This window comes from Ammospiza caudacuta, chromosome 1 (genome assembly GCF_027887145.1).
Source record: "Ammospiza caudacuta isolate bAmmCau1 chromosome 1, bAmmCau1.pri, whole genome shotgun sequence".
NCBI classification, from domain to species: domain Eukaryota; kingdom Metazoa; phylum Chordata; class Aves; order Passeriformes; family Passerellidae; genus Ammospiza; species Ammospiza caudacuta.
The window spans coordinates 94,080,838-94,107,249 of NC_080593.1; the positions used below are offsets into that span (position 1 = coordinate 94,080,838).

Consider the following 26,412-nt stretch of genomic DNA (forward strand, 5'->3'; position numbering starts at 1 on the left):
ACTTTTATTTCATCTGAAAGAATTATTTATATCTTACAATTCTTCTGAGTAACATGCCTAGCAATTTAATTGCTAGTTTGGTTACTCACATGCTGATGTTTCTTTGCATATGTAAATAATCCACCTATTTTAAAATATCATAGCTTAAATAACAGTCTCCCACATCTAGTGTGTACACAATGATTTCAAATTGCTTCCACAAGGATGCAACGGGGAAGAATAGTTTCTGTAGTAGACATTTCATAAAATGAGTGCACACCAAGCTGAATTTGTATAAGCTGGGGCAGAATTCAGTCTTATGAATTTAGATTGTCCTGGCATTATTCCAGTTTGGGGGGAGAGGATGGAGTCCACAACATCGCTGATGTGGCTGTTGTCATTTAAATGCACGAGGTTTCACAGCATACAGCAGGAAAGCAGAGAGCACATTAGAAGATCATACAAAAAATCAACCAGTTTCTGATTAAGAACACTTTTTTTCTTAGTGTCTTCCTTTAAATGTAGAAAATAAATATCAAAGGAATGAACAGCCTTACTATGAAGTTGTTACAAGCTCATTAACTGTGTTTACATCAGAAGTAGATGCATTGAAAGGAAAGGGCTTTTTGCCTGTCAGAAGCAAATGAGCTGAATTACTCAGGTCATGTTTTGCACTCCAGCTGAGTTTACCAGTGCAGGCACCGAGGCTTTAACACATGCAGTTTTGACAATGTCTGCAATTACTTGTGAAAACTATTCTTGCACACATTGTTTCCCTGAATCTCAGACCTACTTAAAGTAGACATAATGCTCTGGCTGATAGCAATTTCAGTATTTTAAAAGTAATAAGGAAGCACTGCTTAGAAGAAGTTATTTGTGCTGTAACTAACAGTTGCTTACAATGTCTCTAGGCACAAAACCCCATCATCTGTCATTAGCAGACAGTGATTTCCAGTGATGATATCAAAGTACTGGTTATTGAAAGGGAGTTCTTTCTATAGTACACTTCCCTGGACCGTGTTCCCTGCTAGGGAGCCTTATCTCAATACTGACTTCACTGTGCACCTAAGAAAACAACTCAAGCAGAGCTCAGGATGAATTGACCAATCTAAAAACTTCAAAAAGCGGCTTCCCAACCTCAATTTCTGTTCCCCCAAACAGTAGCAGCAGTAGTGTGGGAAGTGTCCTGAAAGGGTGGAGGTAGGACCATGTTCAGAACAGTAAATTTATGTGACAATTGTACAATTATATAACAATAACAACACATTAACACTTTTGCATTTAACAATTAAAGCTCCAGAAGCAAAAGGCTTCTTAAGGAGGGTCAGATAACAGGTGTCCACTATAAAAAGCAAGCAAAAGCACTGCCAGCATCTCACCCCATACAGGCTCCACAGCATGTCCCAAAATCTTGAAGAGGCTGAGCAGCTACACTGCCGTGTGGGTGGAAGCAGAAGTTTTGGCACTGGAGAGCAATGCAAGTATGCAGCTGCCCAAACAGGCGTGGTTTATGCCGTAAGCTCTATCAGGTCCACATTTCCAGCCCTGTCCCCAGCTCTGGGGCTGCCAGCTGGCACTGCCGGTGTGAAGGGACCTCCCTCATTGCTCCTCTGCTGGCCTGGGCCTCACAGCAGCCCTGAGGGACAGCAGCCCGTGGAGGGAGCGGGCCTGGCTGCAGCACTGCCCTCCAGGGAAGCTGTGCAGCTCTCCCACCAGGGCGCTCTGGGCTCCAGGAGAAGCAAAGGCAACATCCTGCAATAAGTGCTGCTTCCACGTGGGAGGCTTCAGGTGCAGAATGCCAGAGCTTGGCTCTTCATCCTGTAGAGTGTTCTCAGCACAAGCCAAGGAGCTGAACAGCTATGGAAAGTTATTACCCTCCAGTGGCAGTGCTGCAGGGTTGCTGCTTAGACTGTTCAATTCACAACTACACTTTGAGCCAGGTGGGAAGTTTACAAATTAACTGCCTTGCCTGGAAAGGGGAGAAGCTGCTTCCAGTGCTGATGTGATACATACATAACTTTTTTCCACTTTGCTCACTCACATTCTCACCTTTTCTTACAACAGCATGTGCTTCCTGTGTATTATTAAACAGGCAGAGTCAGTCATATCCTGGGGAATAACTGAAGAGTTTGGGAATCCAGATAAATTAAGGTAAATTTAAAATACTATGAGTATGAAAGAATGATGGCATTTATTTCCTTTTCTTTGGAGCACTACAATAAAAGCTCCAGCTTCTCATGGCATTCATGGGAAAGCACTAGGATTTTCCAAGTATCTCTTTGCATTGTCTGCAAGACACTTTGTGCAAATTTGACATGAAGCACCTGTCACCCACCATTATAGCTGTGAATATAGCTTATCTAAGAATTATGTAATTAAAAGTTATCCATATAATTTTCAAAGGACTGAAAAGAGAAATTCTGACACGACTTTTTCAGCCCTCCCAAGGAGCAGAACTGTCATCAAAATTCACACAACTCAGCCTTGTATGTAAAGCATAAGGCTGCAAGTCTGTCATTAGCTCAGTACACTGTTATTCCTGGCCATAATGAATCTATACTTCAGCTGGATTTTTTGGCACTTTGGTGAGAAAGCTCTGGACAGCTGGAAGAGACCTGCTCTATCATTTTTTGTTTTTTTCTTTGTATCAATTTTCCACCTGTGAAGCCCAAAATCCCACCACCAAGTGCAGCTGCAATTCCTGCTACTTTGAAGCCTGCAAGGAGACCAATAGGACCCCCCACCACTCCACCAATGACTGCACCTGCCACAGGCAGAGCTGCCAGCTTGTATTTTGCAGCCTGTAAAGGAAAAAAAAAAAAGTCAGAATACTTGCCTGTGGCGATGTGCATTTTCCCTTCACTGCTCTTGGCAATGACATGAATGCTCAGTGATAAATAAACTTTACAAATTAGTATTTAAAAAAAGTATGACAGAACATGCTAACACCAATTCAAAATCCTGTCTTGTGTATGCAGTTGTGAACCAAGTCCTTTCACATGGTTCTAGCCACTGTGCACACTGGGTGTTACCTGGTCACCATCCTTAAATCAGAAACTGAGGAAATGCTAAGATTTTTCAGTGGTGGCTCTGACTGCAGCTTTGGGGTTTATTTAGCAACTGACATGGAACAGGATGGCAATGACAGGTTATGATCAGGCTCTTGTTTATGTTTACGTGATTCTTGTGAGCCAGTCACTGACTGCATTTGTCTTTGCAGGTAAAACAAAGTAACCATCAGAACAGTGTTTCAAAGGCCCCCCCCAAATTAAATAATTGTATTTTCTAGCAGCCTGGATGTGATAGAAAATTACAGGAGAGATTGATTTTTTTTTTTCCCCTGCTACCTGTGGGTCATTTCTTCTTTATTTCCTTAATTGCTGGTTCCCTCAGCATTAAAGACGGCAGATCAATGGGGTTAATACAGAGGGTGGCTGCGAAGCAGAGCACCATTGATTCACCAGCAGGAGCAGATCCCTACCTTCCCCAAGTTTTTGGTTCCCTCTTCAACATTCGCAGCAGCACTGTTGACATGTTCTTCAATCCTGTCAATCTTCTCCTGCTGGGACTAGATGCAAAGGAATTATGAGTGAGGGAACCTGCTGGGAAGCAGCAGTGAGCCAATACACACCATTTTAATGCCTGTAATCAGGGCCCCACAGCAGCTTTCATCTGCACCCGGCAGCCTTAGTAGTGCTCCATGATTAGCATCTGCTAAACTCTGCTGAAGCTACAGACTAACTTCAAAAAAATCTAAACTATTAAGTAATAATATGGGGTGGATATTAAACAATGTCTTGCTGCAGTTACAGAAAACAACTCAAAATGGTTTCTAAATCTTTCCTATAGATAGAGGAATTCAGAGTCCAAAACGAAAAATAATCCAAAGTAGCCTGTTTTGTTTCCTGCTGAGTCTCACGTTCAAAAAAAATCTATAAAGGGCATTTATAAGATCAGTACTAACTCCAATATACAAAGCTGTATCAAAAAATCTAAGAAGTATTTAATTATGACATTATAGAACAATAACTTTAGAAATAGTGACGGCACAGAAAACACACTTGATGTTACTCTGTATTTTACTGTTTGATTTTACAAAAACATTCCATCCTTTCTCTAAATGCAGTCAGTCAGGTGCCCCTGCAGTCTCTCCCAGGAAACACTGGAGCAGAAGATAAAGGGGTTTGTGGGTTTGTTTGTTCTTATTCTAATCTACGCAGGCTGGTTTATGTCACAAAATAATGAGATGGCTGATGTGCAGCTTAAAATAAAAGGCATTCTGAACTTTTTGCCTCTTTTTAAGTCAGAAACTGCTGAGTACACCAGCTCTGGTATTCATCTACAATGCAGTCCACCCACCTTAAATGCTTGGTATTATATCTAATGATGGTTAAGTGTAAAATCCAGTAAGTCCTGGGAACAGGACCTCTTCGTTTAACCTTTAGAATACTGAATGAACATTTCTGCAGTTCCTCTCCAGTCTAATGGTTCTTACCTTGAGTATTTTTGTATAGATGAAGCAGCACATACTCAGCAGAAAAGATAAAAGCTAGGTTATTTATCCCTACTAACCCAACAGCAAGGAGATTAAGAACTCTCCTAGGAGATGAGAATTGTGCATTTAAATTCCCTATGGCACAGGAAGAACTAAACCAACATTTTGGCACTGTGGTGAGAGCAGAGAAAGGGCATGATAAAAGTGAGGATTTTTCTAGCACTCCTGATTAAGTGAGAAAAGAAACCTGACAAACACACACCCTGTGCAGTAAGAGCTGTCACCACCATTACAATTAGAAATTGTAAAAACTAACAGGACCTGGGTAGAAGTTGGGTAGATTGCTCTGCAGTCAGCACAGCAGAGCTTCTGCTGAGGTTCAGCTCGTGCACTGGCAGGAACATCACAGCTGCTCCACTGACAAGAATTTGGGAGCAACTCCCAGCACTAGTGCTGAAAGAGGAGATTGCTGCCTCCTCAAAGTGTCACCTTGGCAGAGCCTGAATCACAGGAGAGATACATCCTCAGCGTTTTTGTCCCCACCCAACCCCACCTAGGAGTTACCCATGCACCCTGTTTTTGTGGGAGACTCTGTAGGACAGAATGCAGAATTAATACTTACACAGACTAAGAGAGAAAACTCAGTCACCAACTGGCTGAGCTCAACCAAGTCCTGCAAATAATTAAAAAAAAAAAAGTTATTCTGTGATAGTTGCTAAAACAAAGAGCACCAACATGGCAGGGAGGGAGTTCCAACATACCCCTTCTAAACTTTCCCAGGACTCAGCTGCATTTTCTTCCTGAGGTATTTCCGGAAGGCGGGAGTAGATCTGGATCAAACTTTGGGAGCCATCCTTCACTTCTGTGTTATATAAAGTTTCTGAATGAGAAACATGATGTTTATAAATAAATGCACTGGACCAGGATGCAGGTGGTGTGCAGAATTTCTCACTCCTGAAGTTTCTCAAGGGTAATCTGACACTTAACCTGATTCAAGCCAAGCAACAGCCCCAAAAATGATCATATAGGGAGATGCCTTACAGCACTACACAGTTTCTTAAAAGGATGTTATTGACAAAGAAATAGATTCATTTCTATCAGCACATTTTCACAACCAGTCCTGACATGATACTAAATTATACTCCTGAATTCAAGGTCATTTCATTCATTTTGTATCAACCAGGCTGAGAAAACTGGGCTTGGGACAAAAACTTTTCATTTACATACAACACATAAAAACACTCCCAAAACTGAACAGACAGTTACTCATTTTACGATTGATTATTATGCTACTGGTTTGATTTTCAGCCACTGAGAACTAAAAGATGCTGGAGGAAAAAGCTTTCAAAGCAAAAGCAGTGAAACCCAAGTAATGTGGTACCCAGCATTCCAAGCTGGATCATTTGAGTAAATGGTACTGTAAGGATGGCAGACATTTGCAGCTCAGTGCTGTACACGAGATATTCTCAAGTGTGTTCCTCCCTAAATCACCTGACTGAATGCAGAAGGCATTTGGACAAAGTATGGTGTTAAAAACGGGGAATGACAGACAGTGAGTGGCACTGGGGAGAGCAGATACATGAACAGGCTCACACAGCCCTCCTCCAGTCACTCCAGAGCCACTGCAGAGGGCATGGACATGCCTGAAATTGTGGACAACAAATTGAGGGGTGATAAAAAAAAAACAAGTCTGGCTTGTCAATACAAGGACTCAGGAAGAGCTTGGGAGTCTGGAAGGCAGACTGGAGAAGGTGTACATGTAAACACAGTGCAAAGATCATCTCAATTCCAACAGCTTCACCTTCTGAAGGGGGATCGCTCCTTCAGCAGGACAGTGGTGTTAACTTCCTTGGGAAGGCAGTTCCAAGAGAAAGCTTATTATGGGGAAGGCTGGTTAGATACATCTAACAATACTAAAGTGTAAATATTGTATTAAAATCTTTAGATGCAACGATTGTGCCAAGGTACAATAATAATATTATATAACTGTTACAACAACAGATATGTCCAATGGAAAACAAATAAATATAATCATATTCTTAAAAAAAAATCAGTGCATGCTTATTCATGGAATTAATTTAAGATAAAATAAAAATTAATTATACATTTTCCTAACATTTGTCCATTTCTCAACATTTTTTATCCCAATATCTCAAAACAGATGAAGGACCCAATCTTCCTACTCTCAGCTCAGTAGAATTCTAACATGAATGAACATAATTACTAAGTGAGCAGAGTAACAAGAATTCACTAAGCAATTTGGGGGCTTGACTTGGGCTTGTTTTTCTTTTTAAGTATTTCTGCCCCTTTTCCTTTAAGAATCCAGACACAGAAGGCACTTCATGTTTTACAATCATCACCTGTTCTTCCTGAACATATTTTTGATTAATAACCTCAGATTAATTAAGTTTGTATACTCAGTTCTAAAATATTCCTTTCCCCTTTCAATATAATTAATTCTATATCCAAATGTGTGCATTTTTTGAGAAAACTGTTCAGGCACATACTCTGACATTTATCACGGGTTTTGAGGGTTTTATTTCATTTCAATCCTACACAATCCTATTTCAAAATAAAGTTTCTTCTGTCCAGAAAGGTGTACTCTTCCCTAATCAACCACATGCATGCTAAGTTGGTTAAAATTAAAGTATTCATAAGTCAAAAGCAAAATAAAAATCTCACTAAGCAAAGCTGCCTGCTTCCAAGACCTTGCTCTGGTCTGTTCCTAACAATCTATGCCGACCTACTGTAGAAAAGCATATCCTTGAAAGTGTTGTAAAACCAAGATTCTGCATGACACACATTCCAAAGAAATTAAAACTGTAAGTAGGTTTACATGTTATCATTTTGTAGTAACTAAAAATCAGTGAGAAAAAATTCCTCATGAAAATTCTTTATTAGCTTTAAAAAAACTAAGGTAAAGAACAGGAAGGGCAAGAGGTGGTCACATTTGGGCTGAAAGTATGAGTAAGAAATTTATATTCACTACTTCACTTTTTATCAAGTCTAACCAATTTTAATAGAATTGAGAATGGAAGTGACTCTACCAGTTCATTTATACAGCATCTCCACAGAAATACAATAATACAAAACACCTCTGCAGATTTCACAGAGAAGCCTTACACCTCATTACACTTGAGATAAAAATCTAATGCTCTGGAAGATCCAATATGTTGCTTAAAAGATTTTAGTAATTTTAAGAGTGGAGTCTCACCTTTTGTTAATATTTGTTTAATATGCAATTAAATTCCATTTCTATTGGCCCTCAGTTGAGGATGGTGAATGGGGGAGGGGACTGTATCATATCACTGACATGCCTTCTAAATGGGAGATTTGAATTTGTAAACTCCTTCCTTCTCTAGCAGATGGGAAGCAACATGCTACAAAGAACGGGCACGTATTGAACTTCCTTTGATTAAGATCAACAGCCAAGATTTGCTTTCAGGACTGCAGCCTCTAAGCACAAAGGAATAGGCAATACACTGTGTCTGGGTTAGCAATTCAACAGGGCTGCTTGCACAGGCAGGCAAACTTGAAAAAAAAAACTAATTAATTGTATTTAGTTGTCTGTCTGTCTGTTTCACTTTAAATGGGGTGAATTATTTCCACATTCCTGAGTAGACTTGCAGATGCTTGCCATTCCTGTAATATTTTTTCTGTTCTTCCCATCTTCATCATTCTAATAAATTTATTTGTCCTTCTGAAATGCTGTTATTCTCAATATCCTCTGTAGTTCAAAGGTATTTCAGAAACAGTCTTGTACTTCGAAATTAAATTCTAGTTCCCACTTGCTACCTACGTAATTGTGTAAAAAACAGAAGCAGTAAGCCAGAACAAAGCCTTTCCAATGAAATATTGGAATGAACTGAGAACAACTGCAGAAAGTCACCAACAGAAGAGATATCCTAAATTTAGTTCTGATCATAACAGAGAACAGCACACAAGGAGACTGAAAGTAATGGCCAATATTACTGTGAAGGGAATCGCTGAATATCAAAGACAATGAGCTCTCCACAAGAGAAGTCAACAAATTGGGTAAAACTATTAATAGAAATTACATGGAAGAAGTTCCTAAAAGATAAAGGACTGCAGAAGTGCTGGCAGACACTAAAAACAGGCTGTGCTGAAGAGGACATCAAATTGTCCTGATGCAGAGGAAGAAGTTTATGGCTTCAACAAGAGCTCTTCAATGCCCTGGATGTCAAGAATTTGACATATAATATGAGTACAAGTTAACCTATAAGAATGGGAAGTTAATATCCGGAAGACCAGGGCATAAATATATTGCAACTCCCAAGAGGCATAAATGGTAGCAAGAAAGTTCTTGTGAATGTTTTTGAAGTTAGAGGAAGACCAAGGCTGTGGAAGTTCATTGCCAGATAGAAAGGTGGCTTTAAGCAGGTATTTGATGCAATTAATTTAAATAAGAAAGAAAGAGAGAGGCTGAAACATAAAGAAAACAGGTTAAAAATATTTGGATGAGCTAGGCCTATTTGGGGTCTGAAGGTTTGATGAAATTCACTCTAGAGCATTTTTAAAAAACAGCCTTTGAAATTTCATGCATATTTTTGAGAACTTGAATAAGGTGGTCCCAGAGGACTGCAAGAGAAGAGACTTTGAAATCCATGAAGATATTAGAACAAACTACTGAACAACTAACTACAACATGTTGAAGGTGTTCAAGAGGTTGAGATTTTTATGTCAGAAGCCAATTCAGTTTACTCTGCTGGCCTTGTAAGAGAGAAGTTTTTACAATGGGAGTGGTGAGGCACTGCCACAGGCTGCCCAGAGAAGCTGTGGATGCCCCCATCCCTGGAAGAGTTCAAGGCCAGGTTGGATCTGAGCAGCCTGGTCTGTTGGAGGTGTTCCTATCTATGGCAGGAAGTTTGGATCTAGATGATGGTCCAAGGGTCCCTTCTAACCCAAGAAGGGATTGTGTCTGATTTATCTCCATGTTCACAAGGTTTTCTGATACTACTGCACATGATATTCTTGAAAGCAAGCCCAGTTGTCAATTCTCTTTTTCTCCCTGCTCAACCACGAGGCTCACTAGGCACACTTGAAAAAAGTTCCTCTAGTTCTGCATGCAGCAACAAGAATGGTCATGAAATCAAATCTGACAGCAGGTTCTTCTACAGTGCTACTGCCTGAGAATGCTCTTTTGATTTTAGGACACATGAAATGCTCAGATCATTTTAAGTAATACTGCTACTGCAGCAATCAAATTACAGATATGGGAAAGGTTTATTCCTGATGGAACCAACCTTCTCACAGATCATCAGGAGAGAGCACTGGCCAGCACCAGGGCATAACAGAGACTTCTCCTGAAGACAGAATGGTAGAAGAAAGACTGAAAGACATTTTAGACAGAAAGGAGGGAAGACCAGCAAACATATCCGATTTCTAGCATGTCATGGTATGTTTTCAAAATCCTTTATTTAAATGGATTTATACCCCTTTCTTGTCAGTTACCAAGTTAAAATGTTAAAGGAGGAGATGTTCTTCCTTACCTAGAAACTTGTTTCTTCTTTTCCATATATTTCATCAATGCTGTATTACACTGTCTATCATAAAAAAATCTTCCTGGTATTTCTTCAATTCAATGAAAATGGCCAAAATTATTACTTGCACACAATCAAGTGATTTGCAGGGGGGACAAAAGAAGCCAAGCTACCTTGAAACATAAATGAAAGTATTCTGCTTCCTATGAACAGTCCACTATTTCAAGATCCAGGGGTCCAGGACCTTTGCCACAGAAGGCCAAAGATATTTAATTTTTTAAGGTATTTAAGCATTTTCTGCTTATCAAAATTTCAGTCACAGGGCTGGTAAAAGTGTGGTGTAAGGAAAGAAATCTACTTCTTCATTAACAATACTCTTCAACTGAAATCTTATTTGTTTACTTCATTTATATCTGGTCAGAGAAACTGCATACTGGATACAATGACAGAGATACAATAAATACAGAAATTAAATTCTACTACCTTCTCCTAGAGTTGCAGATCTGGTTAAAGAGGCATCCTCCTGTCCTTTGAGTTGCCTTTTAAGTTCTTCTGCAGATTCAGAATGCAGCTGCAGGAAGTCCTTAATGGCAACTGAAGCTTCCTCTTTAATGGGATTTATCATTCTCTGCAGAACTGGGATGTCTTCCTGCCGCACTCGCAAACACAACTTCTCCATCTCGCGCATGTTGGCACGGAGCTGCTGCAAGAGCATTAAGAGTTATTTTGTAGCTGACTGTGAAAACACCAGGTGCCTTCAGTGCCTGGGAAGCACCTATCCTCTTTATAATCAAGGGAGAAACATTTTTGAAGCCATCACCACCACTATTTTGAATTTTTCCAGCTGTTGTTTTTGTACTTTATCCACTTTTCCAAGTCAGTTTGGTTTATTTTGGGTTTCAATTAAAGTATTTAACTAATTAATTCATTGTGTAATCGCTCAAGTTATTTATGTTTCTCTGGTCAATTTAGGTCTTTGCCAAAATATTTACACAAGTTGCAATAAGTTGCAATAATATCCAAGTAAAGTAAGTGAGTGCTTCTCAAAATTTGCCTTTTTTATAATAGTAAGTGACTATGGTGATCACAGGACCTCACGACACCGTCATTCATAACCCCCAACTACCCCAAATCTTTCATTTTGTGAAGACAACTTCAGGGACAAAGATTACTTTTTTCTTTTATTCTTTTTTTCAGATGAACAACAAATACATTTGTTTGATTGGAATATCAAATTTAATAAAACATGTAAATACTTCTTTAGTTACAAGACTTCTGAGGAGATATAAACTGTTCACAACTAGCAAGAACTGGATGTGTACAGGCCTTTCACATGAGATAAATTTCTTTCTGCATTAAAAATAAAGGGGCTTTTAATTGCCTGGGCTTTAAAAATACACACAAATTTTCTTTTCCTACAAATGAAAAGACAAAATTTACAGTTTAAATTACACCACTTACTGTTTTAGGACAGAGTTTTTATCTAATTATATAAAAAAAAGACAAAAATATATTCTCTGCATTACTTTACAGTGACACAATAAATTCTATTCTTTGTCGCTTATTTACCAATTAATTTGAATACTCTTCTCACAACAGAGCAAGAGAATGGATTGACACCAATGAGTGGTTAGAAATACAAAGGTTTTCTTCCAGAATACAAACCAGGTACAGATCATGCCTTAGAGAGGTAAAACTGACTATCTGGAAAAGCAAGATCTAGATGGAACTAATTTTATTTATATACACTAGTGGAATTAATTGCTTTTAGTATTTATAAAAAAAAAAGTAGAAAATATAATTAGAGAAGAAGGAAGGAAATTATTCAACAACCTGTTGCACAAGCTTCCAAAGAAAGAACTACTGATTCGTTAAAATCATGTGGCAAATTACTAAGATTAGATTAGATTATACTGTATGCTTAAATTAAGAGTACTATTAGCCAAATTAGGCTGCATTATTCAAGACTAACCTCAGGTAAAACCACTGATTGACAATTAAAAGAAAGAGAGAGAAAAAAAAAACACAACTGTGGAAGACACTGAGCTGAATTAGAAACATGGTAGCCAGTAACTTTCCTCATCCATTCCTCATCTCAGTCTACCTCCTGCTTCCTGGTATCTCCCCCCATGTGAGCCCCTATGTACCCAGAAAAGGAGAACGTCACCACTTTCATACTGCACCATGTGCCAAAATTATTGGTTTATAGAATCTTGGAATTTCACTGAAGTAACAAATGGGGACTATCAAAACACAACACTCAATCATCTAATTTCTAGAACTATATGCAAGGGACTGAGGTTGATCATGCAGTTTTATTTCAGTAAAGAAAATTATTACTATTATCCTGTCTTTGGCAACAATTGGAGAAAAAAAAAAAAAGAGGCATGTCAAACAAACAAAAATTAGTGAAACAGTGACAACAATGAGTTTGGGGTGAGATAACAATGGTTCCACAGTAGCTCCTTTTTCTTTTAAAGAAAAAGGAGAATTTTGCAGTTGAAATTGACTTAAAATGTAGTTCTGCTTGGGATCTGTACCATGGCAGCTGCTGCTGGGGCAAATCACAAGTTTGTGCAGGGACCAACACAACACAACTGGCTGATGGGAGTTTGCACAGATCCTGAACAGAGGCTTAAAGAGGTATGAAGTACTCACCCTAAGCAATGATCCAGATAATAAATAATAAATTAATAAATAATAAATAAACCAGATCCTCACTTCCACTGCTCATTATTACCTTGCTAATCAAAGAGAAATATTTCTAAGCAAGAAGATGGAGGAATCAGATGATGATATTAGCCAATTTAGTGAAATTTAATTTTAGGAGCTCTTCCTTTGTGGTTTTGTAGGGAGGACTTGTGTTCCACTTACTGTCAAAACAGAAGGTGAATGGATTCAGCCTAGCAGGAAAGTTCAGCCCTGCTGTGAGGAGTCACATCCCAGGAGCTCACCAGGGTGGAACATCACAAATGTTATGGATATGCAAATGACTCTGACTTCTTTTCATAATAATTTTAATGGCACTGAGTTTAATTTCTAGGTAGAGCATGAAAGTGTATCACTTTCATCTCAACTGTTTGCACTTTTAAAACCAAGATTATTTAGCAGGGAAGGTAATAAAAAATTCTCTTTTCATTTGTGGAGACTTCCAAGTTTTGCACTCTCCAAATTCAGCCCAAAAGACACAGAACTTTTCTTTATAACAACTGCAATTTTAGTCCATTAACTTCCAAAATCAAACAAGAATCTTTGTTTCAAATGGCTTTCTCACAAAAACTGCAGGAAAATAGAACTGGTGAAAACCTTGGGAAGTTATCCCTTCAATGCATGATCCACTGTCCCTATATTATTCCTGTCAGTTGTTTATCTAATCTGGTCTTAAAAGGACTTCTGCATGAAGAGCTACAACCTTCTTCATACCTCACTGCCAGAATTCAGCATACTATAGCATTTCCTTATGTCTAACAGAAATCTCTCTGGGCTCAGCTTAAACCAGGTATTTCTAATCTTCTCTGTGCAAAATAGGGAAAGACAAGCCCTGTCCTCTTTGCAACCACGCTCTCCATGTTTGCAGACAGACAGCATGATGCTCTTGGACGCTCTTTGGGCAAAATAAGTGATTTCTTGATCTTCACCACAAGTCCTGTTCTCTCAATTTCTGACTGCATTCAGTGGTCTCTCCCTATTCACTTCATGCCTTCCTTGGAAGTGTGGTGCCCAAACTGGACTATTCTACCTGGGATCCTATTACTGCTGACTGAAGAGACTGTAGGAGAGACCACATTGACTGCCCTCCTGCTTATATATCTCACTAAGTTATCTGGCTTTTCTGGACCACTACCACACAATCAGTCAGTTCACTTCTACTCCATGTCCCTCAAGTCTTAAAAAATTCTTGGCCTAGGTCAAAGGAACTCTGAGTTTAAGGACATCTTTACCCTGCAGATGGCCACAGGCTGCAATAATGCTCTGATTTTACATGATCCTTCACTGAAACCACAAAGAACCTCCTGCAGAAATGAAGTTTTCTACACTACTCCTCATGCCCTCACAGCTTATCTACACAGTATGCCAGAGAGGATCATTTTAGAAATGTTACAGAAGACCTGAGCCATACAGGACCTTGAGCCAACAACCTGAGCTTTGAAGATTTATGCAAAAAAGAGCTGATCAGAAACCACCTTTAACTTGTAAACCATTTTCAGCTGAACTAGAAACCATAAAAGTGAAAAAGAAAACATAGATTAACATTTTTCAAGCAGCTTTCCAGGTTAGAGTAATACAGTGGAGAGACTATGTCAGCCTAAATATGTTTTGCAGAACAGAGTCTCTTTTTGTGGGCTGAATAAAGACTAAAGCCAGACTGTTCATCCACTGCATTTTTCTTTTTTTTTTTTCTTTTTTTGTTTAATGTCTTATTTCCTCTCTAGTACCTGTGGCTTTTCTCTTCCTCTCACCACCAAAATGATCAGGGCAGTCCTTAGATGTTACAACAAAATACTGCCATTTCATTGAAATTAGCTAAAACCTTGAAGTAATTAATTGTGTGGTACAGTCAGCATGTATGCAGACAAAGCCTAGAAAACTTCAAATTCATTCATGCCCTAACATTTTAAGAAGTCCATGGACTGTCCCTAAAAATGAAAATATACAAGAGCACGTTCAGAAAAACTAATACATGATACACAAGAGCTATTTTCTCAACATTTTTGAAAGGGTCTCTTCATGCCCTGAGCAAGATTTATCTGTTTTCTTCACCATCCTTTATAGAAGTTTTTAATGTGTCACCCAGTCACTTGAAGGCAGAGCAACAGATTTACACTCATCTATACTTCTATTATAATTTTGACCATCATCAAAATTACAACAGAAGTAATTATTCTGGGTAAACTGAAAATTCAGAAAAATGGCTAATTATGTGCACATGGATTAAATGTAGAATGGCTGTGCATATATTTGTCTAAAACCTGTGGCGGATGCCTTGGGTCAATATTGACTTAGGGATTCCTAATGTATTTTTACAACATCTAATTTTGAGAGCAAAGTGTGTGCTGCAGAGAACATTTGGTATCACAATAATTAATCTGATTTCTTTGCAAACAAACAGATCACAAGTCCATCAGTAAACATTTAAACAGCTTACAGCAAACACATTCTACATGTCATATAATTTATTATCAAGTACTCCAGACTCCTAACTATTTAATTAAAACAAAGAGCCAGTCTGCTCTTCTTGCATGGACCCAGATACTTATTCTGCTCTCTGGGTATCAGAATGTGAACCACTTTAATGCATCTAGATCTGTATCCAGAGCTAGAAGCAATAAGCATTAAATAAAACCTAAGAAAATTTACTTTGACTGTAAAAACAGCAAGCTTTAGATTCAAGACAAATACAAATGTTTCTTGAGAAATATAAGCAGTTTTCTTATTAAAACACTTAAAATATCTAAAAATAACATCTTAAACACAATTATTTTTTCTGTAATTATTGACAGATTTTTGTCTTGCTAAATAAATGATACTGGTAACTTAAAGTTACAAGAGAAGCCTTTCCCACAACTCAGAGATGAAAACAGATTAGAGAACAGACATAAGCAAATACATACTTACTACACCACACCTGTTAAAATGACGTTGTTTTAACAGAACTTCCACCTTTGGAAGCCTCTTTGAATATGAAGAATAAACTTGTATTAAAATTTCAAAAGTACTCAGTGAAAAATCAAAATATATTCAAACCTCCAATGAGCAGGAATATTAACTGGGTTTTACATGTCACATCATATCACCTATACTAAAGAAAAAGTATAGGTGATATTCTATTCTTCAAAAAAAGACATGTATCTTCAGCTCTGCCTACTATCTAATTCTGTTGTTCAGTCAGGATTAAGTTCTTCTTTCTGAGGTGAACTGGTTTTGGTGGTGTTTTTTTTTTTTTTCATTTTTAGTTTGTTCTAATTTCCCACAGAGTCAGTAAGACACTGAAACAAACATGGGAATTCACAGTGTTAGAATTGTGAGCAATGGTTTAAGACTACACCACCTGTGCTGGCAAATCCTGCTTGTCCATGTGCAGTGTAGGTCGCTTACAGTAGCAAAGATAGGTCCCTCCTCTGAACCACACCTGTGAAACCCACACAAGATGCCTCTCCTGGCCCCAGAACACTGGCATGCAGCTGTTACAGACACCAGGTGCTACATCTGCCTCAGCAAACTTTGTGCTGCAGATGTGGTCCTTGATGTGGTCCTTCTGTCTGATAATCTACTTTGCCTGTGTGCTATTTAGCTGATGTTTGGCTGAGTTTCTGCATCATTTTCATCAAGACATTATGTATTTTTAGAAAGAGTGTATAGTTCCCTGTGTGCTGAGTTACGGATGATTATGGGTGAAGTCACTGAGATGATGCCTGTGCTGACAAATGTGCTGGTATTTCCTCCTTGATGATATCATGTACCTACCAAGAGATGTGCGCACCAAACCAGTAGTCCAGATGTTCTCTGTCTGAAATCATGCTTTAAAATTAGCAGTATCCCTTACTGCAAGAGCTGTCTTCTAATTTAATAACGTAAGAGGAAAGTTTGCAAAAGATCACAGTCTCCAAACTTTTGCTTTTTCAAGAACACGGAAACATTTCTGACTGTTTTTGCCTCATAGGACACAATTAGGAAATCCCTAACTTTTAAATGAAGTGAAACTGTGTGCTTGCTTGTCAAACCCACCTGTGAAGTGTATGTCTCCCTGAAGGCCCACCCCTGAGGTGACCAGAACTATGTCTGTAATTCAACCCCATCAGCAGCACAGCCACTTTCATATCCTTACCTGAACTGTTCGTCCTGCGTTGATGTGCTCTTCGTGCAGTCTGTCCCAGAGCCTGCATCTCTGATACTAAAACAGAGGAAAAGGACTCCTCAGAATTGCTATTTTTACCAACTGGTTATGCAGAAAAAAAGCCACCTCTGGTAAATTATCACTTTAATTTTCCAAAACTGAAAGTTGAGTCATAAACAGTTCCACTGCAAAATTAGAGAGGTAAATAGCAACGTATTTTGTGAAAAATTTTGTACAATATATTTTACTGAATTACAGACAACCAGTCTCAGTATCAGTTTTTAACATCCAAGTGATACTGCATCCTGACACTGCTGTGGCATAAATCATTTGGTAGGCAGTAGAACAAACAGCAGAAAAAGAAGAAAGTTGTGGAATAGTGGATAAACAGTACTGATCATGAAGGACAGTACAGGACAATGAAGTATCTGATACTACTGACATGGAAAATGGCATTCATTACACAATGCTGCTGTCTACATTTACACTGAACATTTCTATATAGTGACAAACACAGCTAGAAGAACCATCAGGCCAGATCTGACACCTACCTGAGGCTCCACTAACTTTAGTGGGAAACTATCCATACAGTACTTCCCATGGGACAGAGACCAGAATAACTTTTACATTAGCAGAGAGCAAGTTTGGCAAAAGAACTGCATATTATCACATATCAACCCTTCCATCAATCAAACAAATCAGTGCCTGCTACAGGCAGTTGACACAAATAATACAGAGACTTCAGCATGAAAAAGAGTAATAAAGTAATAGAAGCAGAAGCTGTGATTCCTGGAATGTGTACTGAAACTATCAAAGAATGCATTTACCACATTGGATATTAGAATATTTATTTAATTATTTAGATAAAAAGGCAAAATATTTACCATGATTTCTAAGGTATTTTTATGTAAAATCTAATTCCTCAATTTCTTAATAACCTTTGTTACCAATAAAAAACTTTATCTATAGCCTCTATCTTTCCATAATTATTTTCATAATTTTAGATACCACAGCAATAAGGATCATAAGTGACTCAGCTTCCTAAAATACAAGGAGAAATCTAAAGTTACTACTTATTTTCAAAGCAAAAAGTTCTTTCATGTTAGGACTTTGTAGTGCTATGGAAGATAAAAGGTTTAGTGTTCAACAAAGTCAGATTAACATAATTCTTCCAGGAAACTGAATAATAATAACATCTGAATAAATTGCTATGCCATTAAAATTACTGCCAGTGTTCTTTAAAATAAAATGGACAGAAAGCCCTGTATCAACAGTAGATTTTCCAATTTAGTCAAAGAGTACTGAAACAGGAATTTCTGAGGTTCTAGGGAAAAATCACCTATTTGACTTCAGCTGACTGTAATACATTGTCCAAACAACTAATAATAAAATATCCTGTTACCAGTTAAGAAAAATTCCTTTACTGCTCTTCATAATTTCTTCTAGAGATGCTCAGCACATTCATCTGCTTAATATATTGTTTTATTACTTTGCTTCAAAACTCAGAATATGCTAGTGACGAGCCCAAAGAATCCAATGACTTAACACACTGACATTCACATGGTCAGAGAATTCCTCCTTGTTGACTTCTCTTTGTCGTGCCACACAAAGTAGGCCACACTCCTGGACAGTGCTCACCCTGGGGCCTCAAGGACAGTAAAACTTGAGAAGAGATGGTATTGACATTATTTCTTGTGGAAACTGGTGCTGTTCAGCCTGGAGGAGAGAAGGTTGCATGGAGACCTCACTGCAGCCCTCCAGTATCTGAAGGGGGCCTACCAGAAAGCCAGAGAAAGAAACTTCAACAGGAGCTGTAGTGATAGGACAAGGAGCAATGGGTACAAATTGCAAGGGGGGAAATTTAGGTTAGGGATTAGGAAGGAATCTTTTACTCTGAGGGGGGTGAGACACTGGAACAGGTTGCCTGGGAAGGTCATGGATGCCCAATCCCTGGCAGTGTTCAAAGCCTTGGGCCTAATGGAAGGTGCTCCTGCCCATGGCAGTGGGGCTGGGACTAGATGATCTCTAAGGTCCATTCCAACCCCTTAACGTTCTATGATCTTATCCTGAACAAATACATGTAAAACTAAGGGAAGTCCAGGAAGTAAAAACAGCTATGGAATCCTAACCTCTCATGTCAGGTCCAGGGAGAGCCATAAAAATGGTCCAAGGGCTGGAACAGCTCTCCTATGAAGAAAGGCTGAGAGAGTTGGGATTGTTCAGCTTGGAGAAGGCTCTTAAGAGACCCTATTGCAGCCTTTCCATAAAGAAAGAGGGCTTTGGAGAAAGACAAAGACTTTTTACTAAGGCCTGTAGTGACTGCATAAGGGGCAATGCTTTTAAATGTTTAGAGGGTAAGCTGAGACTAGACATAAGATTTTTTTTTCTGATGGGGGTGGTGAGGAAGTAGAACAGGTTGCCCAGAGAAGTTGTAAATGTCCCAGGCCAGGAAGGCCTATGTTGGATGGGCTTTGAGCAACCTGATGTAATGAAATGTGTTCCCACCCCATTGCAGGGGGTTGGACTGGATGATCTTTTTAAAGTTTCTCTTCCAACCCAAATCACTCTATTGTCCCATATTTCTGTGCTATTTAATCATAATTGTGCTATAGCCAAATAGTTTGCATTCCACAACAAAAATATAAAACATTAGGTTACTCTCAGACACTCCATCTCTTTTGCTCTATGAATATTCTCTTGAGAGCCCTCTTTAGAAAGAAACTTTCATGCTTCTGCTTTGGATCCCTTCCACCTGTCCTTGAAAGTATCCAGTGGACATGGAGAGAACTCAGAAGTTTGTCATAGTATCTCCTGCTAAAAGCTCTTCAATAAACGTCTTACACAAACATCCACACTCGGATAAGACTGCAGGAAGATTCAGATACCCTAATTTCTCATTTTGTGTCACCTCGAACAACAATGGTTCCCAGCCAAAGGTAAAAAGTGTTTCACACAGCATCTTTTAAAACAGGTACAAGAAATGAAACTGAAACAATGAAATGAAATTTTTCTCTCTTGAAAGCAAGAGAGAGTGTCTTACAGCACTTTTTTTTTTTTTAAGGATTGTTGCATATCACCAACAAAGTCTAGGGCAGTAAGCCAAACAAAATCTCCACCTTCCTGTACTACTACAGGAAATGTAGTACCAATTTACTGCCAAGTCAATTGCTGCTATCTAACAGAGACTTAGAGACATCTGTACCTCTTTTGGATACACATGCATTTTATTCCCTCTTGGAGTGAAAGGCCATCCAATCCATGGAATGTGCTATAGAAAACAAGTATTTTCAGAGGGAAAACATAGAAAGAAAGAAGAATTCCAGAGAACTTATTTCTTAAGGCTATAGCTTTTAAGTTTTCCAAAATGGTCATATAGAAAGTTGGACTCTCATATAGTTGAGAAGCAATGATGATGAATTTATGGCAGCCACTTCCTCTGGAAAGGTGTATTCAAGTTCAAATTTCATTATATATTGATTTTATAGTTTCTTCAAACAGTGATTTAGGAGATTAATTGTTTGGACTATCTCTGGAACCTAAGGTTTAAATCAATATTCATGAAATGAGGTTAGAGATATTGGCTTCATCATAAGTAAATAATGTTGCTGCTCTAAGCAATTGGACATAATTAGTGATTTTTGCTTAAAAGTAGCCTGTAAAATAAACAGAATCAGGTTCTATAAAATTATCCTTTTACCTCTAGGGATGTTTGGTTTGCATGGCTGAAAGTTAATTTTACAAAAACTATTGAAGAGAAAATCATCATGACAGCTCACAAAAGTACTGTAACACATTCATTATGGCTAAAATTCATGTAAAAGATATAATATATGAACTATCATACAAGTATTTCAACCAAACTACTGCTAACATTGGTGTTTACTACAAATGTAAAGGCCTTTGTGCACACAATTACAAATATAGAACTTTCATCTATAGCCAAATTTGAATCAAAGCATTTTGTCATCAACCTCTCACCAAAACTCTACATAATCTTTCAGTGAGACTGCTTCTATACTGCAAAAATAACTACATTAGTAAAAAGTGAACACTAACCTTCTCAATATTTATTTGGTGTTTTCTTAACCTTTCCAAATCTGTTGGAATTGCCACTTTAATGAATTTCTGAATTGCAGGTTCGATTCGGCGGAGTTTAACTTTTTCCTCATCTTCAGACATCCTAAAAGCAGCTTTCAAGCCAACAGTTGTCCAATATATCTTCACCAAGGTAAAAACCCTTAAAAACCAAAAAAAAAAAATAAACAAGAAAGTTAAACCTGAATCATTTTTTAAAGAAATCAAAATAAGATAAATCTGTCTTTCTGATAACCACGCATCCCCCAAAACCAAATTAAGCAGTATTAATATCTGGATGTTTGCATTTAAATGTATTACCTTTACTTATTTGCAGGCTTTGGGGATAATTTTTCATAAAACTTAACACTAACAAGAAGAAAAAAAGCAGCTAAGTAATTAAGGCAGAGGCAAATGTTTTACAGCATAATGATACATAAAAAGGTTTGGTAAAAACCTTCAAATTAGATGGTTTGATGGATCAGAATTCGCATATTGCCAATTCTCATTCAGAATCATCCTAAAATTTGTAAAACGTGTCCTGAAAACACACCAGAATATAATTAATTTTGGAATTCCATTTCCTGGAAATGTTAAGAGCTCCTGAATGAAGATTTGCACTCCAAATTGCATATGTTCCCTGCCAACAATGACTAAGGCACCACCTAACAAGGGGTATAAATAGGCTGCTGAAATATTTGCAGGACCAGTAGGCACATAAGCAGCCTGAATTCTGTTCCCTGCATAGTGTAAAGCATAATTTTTGTGTTTCACTTCTCTAAAAGAGGTGTGTAGTATTGCATGTAATAGCATTTATCTACAGAGCATAGGAGTAACATAAAAGAATTCCATCACGCTGCATGCGCACTAGGGGAAAGAAGACATGTAAGAGAAAGTTTTGTCACAAGTCTCAGTAAAAAGACACATGCTAACTTGGTTATATGGAAGTACCTGAAGTACATCAGCTACCATATCAGAAAGCTTTCCCAATTTTCCTCTTTTGGTAATAAACTGATATAAAGTAATTAACCCAGCATATTCTTCCTGGTACAGGTGAGGCACAGCAGAACATTACAGGTTAAAAAACATTCCTGTTTTTCCCACAGCCAAACATATTATCAACAGTGAAATTAGACATCACTTTTCCCACATCTGCCAAGGGTGTGAAAAAGCAGAGGGAGGGTGTTGGTGTTTTTGTGAGAGCTGTGATTCCTGCAGGCAGGAGACCATGAGGGCAGACTCCAGCTGACGGCACTGGGTCTTTGCTCAGTGTTCAGCCCCAGCCCTCTGGTGCAGGCTGCAGGGAGCACACCTACAAACCTGCTCCAAACTCAAAGCAGTCAAGTGGGAAGCATCCTCCAGCAAGAAAGGGAAAGCACTTCTGGTACAGGGAGGAAGATGGTTGCAAATAAAACAACGCTGCATTTTTCAGAAGAACAGAATGCTAACAGGAGACTCTCCTCCTTTGATCTATCCCGATCAACAAAGAAATTGAAAACCGTGGAAAGCTGAATGCTTACTGAGAGTAGACCAAGTTAGGTGAAGTCAATCTTTAAGGTTTCAATGACACATCTTTTCTTTTTCCAGAACCTCAAAAGGAAATTATTTCATCAACTGACTTTGCAGTCATTGCTAAATCATACCCACTTCAAATTATAAAGACACACTATCAAGTGGTCTTACAAATTCCCTTCTAACCCAAGGCATTTAATAATAACCTTCAAATAAACATGCAGTGGATGGGTGACCTCACACTTTTCAGGTTGCAAAAAGAACTTTATACCTTTTGCATTGATTCACTCTTTTCACCATTCCAAAAACAGCAGTTTAAATGCAAGCTGATAAAAATTACATTCTATTATACCTTGGTCACTACAGTCCCTAACTTGTGAAAGAGGCACTCATAGATCACAGTTGAACTCTATTCTGAGTCTAGAACTGATTTTTTTTTTATAATGTCCAAAAGATAAGAAGCATCATACTCCAAACTGCAGTACTTCCTCCTCAAACAGACATTTAATTTCCTGGCAGCTTATACACTAATCCATGAGTTTATGAGCTAGAATTAATTAAAAATTGGTTCCCTAAAGATATTTAATAGCCATGTCATGCTTCTCCTTAATACGGAATCATCTTGAAGAAGTGTTGATGCAAATTCTTCAAATGTGTAACACAACATGAACTCCCAGAAGCACACAGCCCATTCTGTCTTAGAAGAAATACAGCAGAGACTAAGTTAAATTAACCATAACTTTGTCCTTAACCTTTCATGACATCTGGAGATTGATGAGAGTCAAAACTGATAGTTTAGATGACTTACAGTCTGGAGCACTGTGAAAGCACAGTTGATGTAAACAATGGCCATGTGCCTTCGGTAGATGATCTGAATTCTGCATTTTGAAGACTTGGCTGCATGCAGAGCTCTGGCTAATAATTTTCTTCTCATTAAGAATTTCCTGACAGTAAAGTAACTTCCATGACAGTGTCTAATCTAAAGACACTGCTGCCTAAAATTCACTGTGTAACAAATTTGAAAAACTAAGAAAGAAATATAAAAACTCCTTACATTCTCATCAGGTCTCCTGATTAATTTTCTTTCAAATAGTACAGTAGCTTCTGCAACAAAAATTCTAAGCCATAAATTATCAATGCAATGTCTTCCTTTTTTTTAACATTCATAAAATATTAACATTAAATAAAAAAATTGATGTTATGTATTTCTGCTTGTTGCTGATGCAACTTCAAGGAAACCTTCCATACTTTACATGATTTGTGTTCTCCTAAACATGATTTTTAATAACTGATTTCTGTAGCATAATGTCTGTTCCTTCAGCAATCACAGAGTAACAGGACAGTTTAGGTTGGCAGGGATTTTCACATGCCATCCAGTACAAGCTGAATCAGACGTCATTGCACAGACCCTTGTCCAGTAAAGTTCTAGCACCTCCATGGATGGACATTCCTCACTCACTAGAGCCCTTCCTTCAGTGTTTGACTATTGTCCAGGCTAAAAACAAACAGACAAAACCACAACCATGAAGACCTTCCCTGTAGCTAAACCAGCTTGTGTCCAGTGCTGCTCATCCCACTGTCACACACCTCCAGAAGCAGCCTGGCTCTACAGCTCCTACCCACGAGAGCAAGACCTCCCCTTCCTTCACCTTCTCTTAAGGCTGAACAAACTCTTCTCTCTTTCTCCTAGAATGCCACGTGCTCCAGCCCCCTAACCACCACAACACCAGGGAGGTGAGTTGCCTCTGTCCTTGGATCTGAGTATCAGTGACTGAAATAACTCTAACCCAGAAGTGATCAAGACTGAGATGCAGAAAAACTTTCAGTCAACTAGGTAAATAAAAAAGACATATCTAAAGCAGGCTGTGGCAGCACAAGTCACATAGTTGCAGTCAACCAGAAGTAAAATTCTTCCAGGTATGGTAACATACTTGTTACTTGTTATAAATTTCAGAAATTGCTGCTAACACACTTCAAACGTTAATACTCGTGAACTTTTGCTTGTTAACACTCATGAACTTTCATTAAACTGCTTATTGTTCTCCCCTGAAACCCAGTACAATACACAACAAACCTCAGGAGTTCTGCTTGCCCAGGGAAACACAATGTAATTCACTGATTTGATTTTAATTCACTCACAACACTTTAGACAACCACTGCCACTACAAAAAGTACCTCCAGCATAAATGCCTTGTTGATAAGGGTTTAAAGGCCAAAAAGTTTTTCCCTGTAAATAAAATTAACTGGAATATAAGGATGTAAACAGCTTTCTACTTAGGGTGACCTGAAACATTTCCTAGAGTGGTACTGGCCCCACGATTGCAGTGATGCCATTGCTCACTTGGCCAAGGCCTATAGTTAGTGAGGAACACACTCCTCTGGTAGGCTACAGACAAACTGCACTCTGGGACTAAATTACATCTTTTACTTTTTGTCTCTAAAATAAATCAAAATAAAAGAACTTTGTTAGGCTGAAATAAGGCACAGTCACCAGCCCCAGCGTGTTCACAAAGTTACATGAAACTGCTTAGTGCAATAAACAGACACGTGTGGGATCCCCCACAGAACACCCACAATCAGCAGCTGTACAGGTCAGGCTGTGGCTCCCAGTAGATCTGTGCTCTTGTGGATCACCTGGCAACACAAACTTGATCCAGGCAAGGCAAGGGCACATGACTGCATTTTGAGAATTCAGAGCAGACAACAGGCATTTTGTCTTGGATTTGTATGTTTAAGCCAGCTGCAGAAGGGCAGAAAATACCTGATGACTAACACATGAGCACCTTTTGCACAAAGCTGAACTGGTGGAGCGAGTCTGCAGTGGGCTGACGCCTGCCACGAGAGGCCACAACAGCTCAACCTGCAATCAGAGCCCTAATACTGAACTCTCACTATTAACAGAACTACACCTCTGGTCTCACCCCAGAACCATACAATCAATTCGGTTGGAAAAGACCTTCGGAATCATCAGCTCCAACCTATCAACACCACCCTGACAACTAACCACGGCACTGAGTGCCACAGCCACTCTTTCCTCAAATACCCCCAGGGACAGTGACTCCACCACCTTCCTGGACAGCCCACTCCAATGTCTAATTAACCTTTATGAAGAAATTCTTCCTGACATCCAACCTAAACCTCGGCTGTTGCAGCATAAGATCAACAGGTTCTGGAGGCCTACCCTGCCTGTAACCATGCCCTGGAAAAGCAAGGCGTGTGTGAAAAAAGGAAAAGCATGAAAAATAAAGACAGCCTTCAAGTCTTACATAAAGGCTTCAAGCAGACTAAACTACTTCTTTTTTTCCTGACTTACAGTTTTAAAAGCCTGGGCAATGCCAGGCTTAACAATTTGTCACGCTGCAAAGAATAAGTAAACAAGTAAACAAGACAATCCAAACTGGTGTGACACGTTCTGTCACGATCAACACCCCACAGCCCGACCGCGGGGGAACCTCGGGCCCGGCCGCTGCTGGGGGCACGTCCGGCCGGTCACCCCCAGCCCCTCTGCCGGGCCGGGCCGGGAGTAGGACGAGCCCCCGCCGCTCCGCCACCGGCCCCGGGTCGGGCCGGGCAGGGCCGGGGTCAGCGGCGGCCGCCGCGGCCTGGCCGAGGACCCGGCCCCGGGAGTCACGGGGGGAGCCCGGCGCTCGCTCCGCGCTGAAGCTCTCACCGGCCCCGTGGCTCGGCAGGGCCCAGCCCAGGGCTCACCGTGCGCTCGCCAGGCCCCGGCTCGGCCCTTCTCTTCCCTTCGCCTCGCTGGCACGGGGAGCGAAAGCGAAAGCGGAGCCGCCCCAGCCCCGCTGCCCGCTGGTCCCCGCTCCCTCCGCCCCCGCCCGCCCCCGGTCCCTCAGCCCCTCACCCCCTCACCATGGGGCGGCCGTGTGGCGGGCGCTGAGCGCGGGCGGCGGCGGCGGCCCCGGGACGCTGGGCGGGAGCCGGCGCTGGGCTCCCCCTCCGCCGCGGGGCGCGGCCCAGCCCCCGCCCGCCACACGCACACCCCCTCCACCGCCCCCGGG

The 26,412-nt window shown here is 39.6% G+C and overlaps 1 protein-coding gene across 2 annotated transcripts; it reads right to left on the minus strand.

Annotated features, from left to right (window-relative positions):
* Window positions 1-26,412, minus strand: STX17 (syntaxin 17). 2 transcript variants are annotated; one of them, XM_058802678.1, is made up of 8 exons: window positions 26,264-26,412; window positions 20,867-21,047; window positions 16,802-16,867; window positions 10,459-10,678; window positions 5,236-5,354; window positions 5,097-5,147; window positions 3,461-3,547; window positions 1-2,780 (listed from the first exon to the last, which is right to left on the minus strand). In XM_058802678.1, exons 2-8 carry the CDS (start codon window positions 20,987-20,989, stop codon window positions 2,541-2,543), a joined length of 906 nt encoding a protein of 301 aa, XP_058658661.1. In that variant the 5' UTR covers window positions 20,990-21,047; window positions 26,264-26,412; the 3' UTR covers window positions 1-2,540. The 2 variants fall into 2 exon arrangements, with proteins under 2 accessions (XP_058658661.1, XP_058658653.1); XM_058802670.1 differs by having other exon boundaries at window positions 26,256-26,287.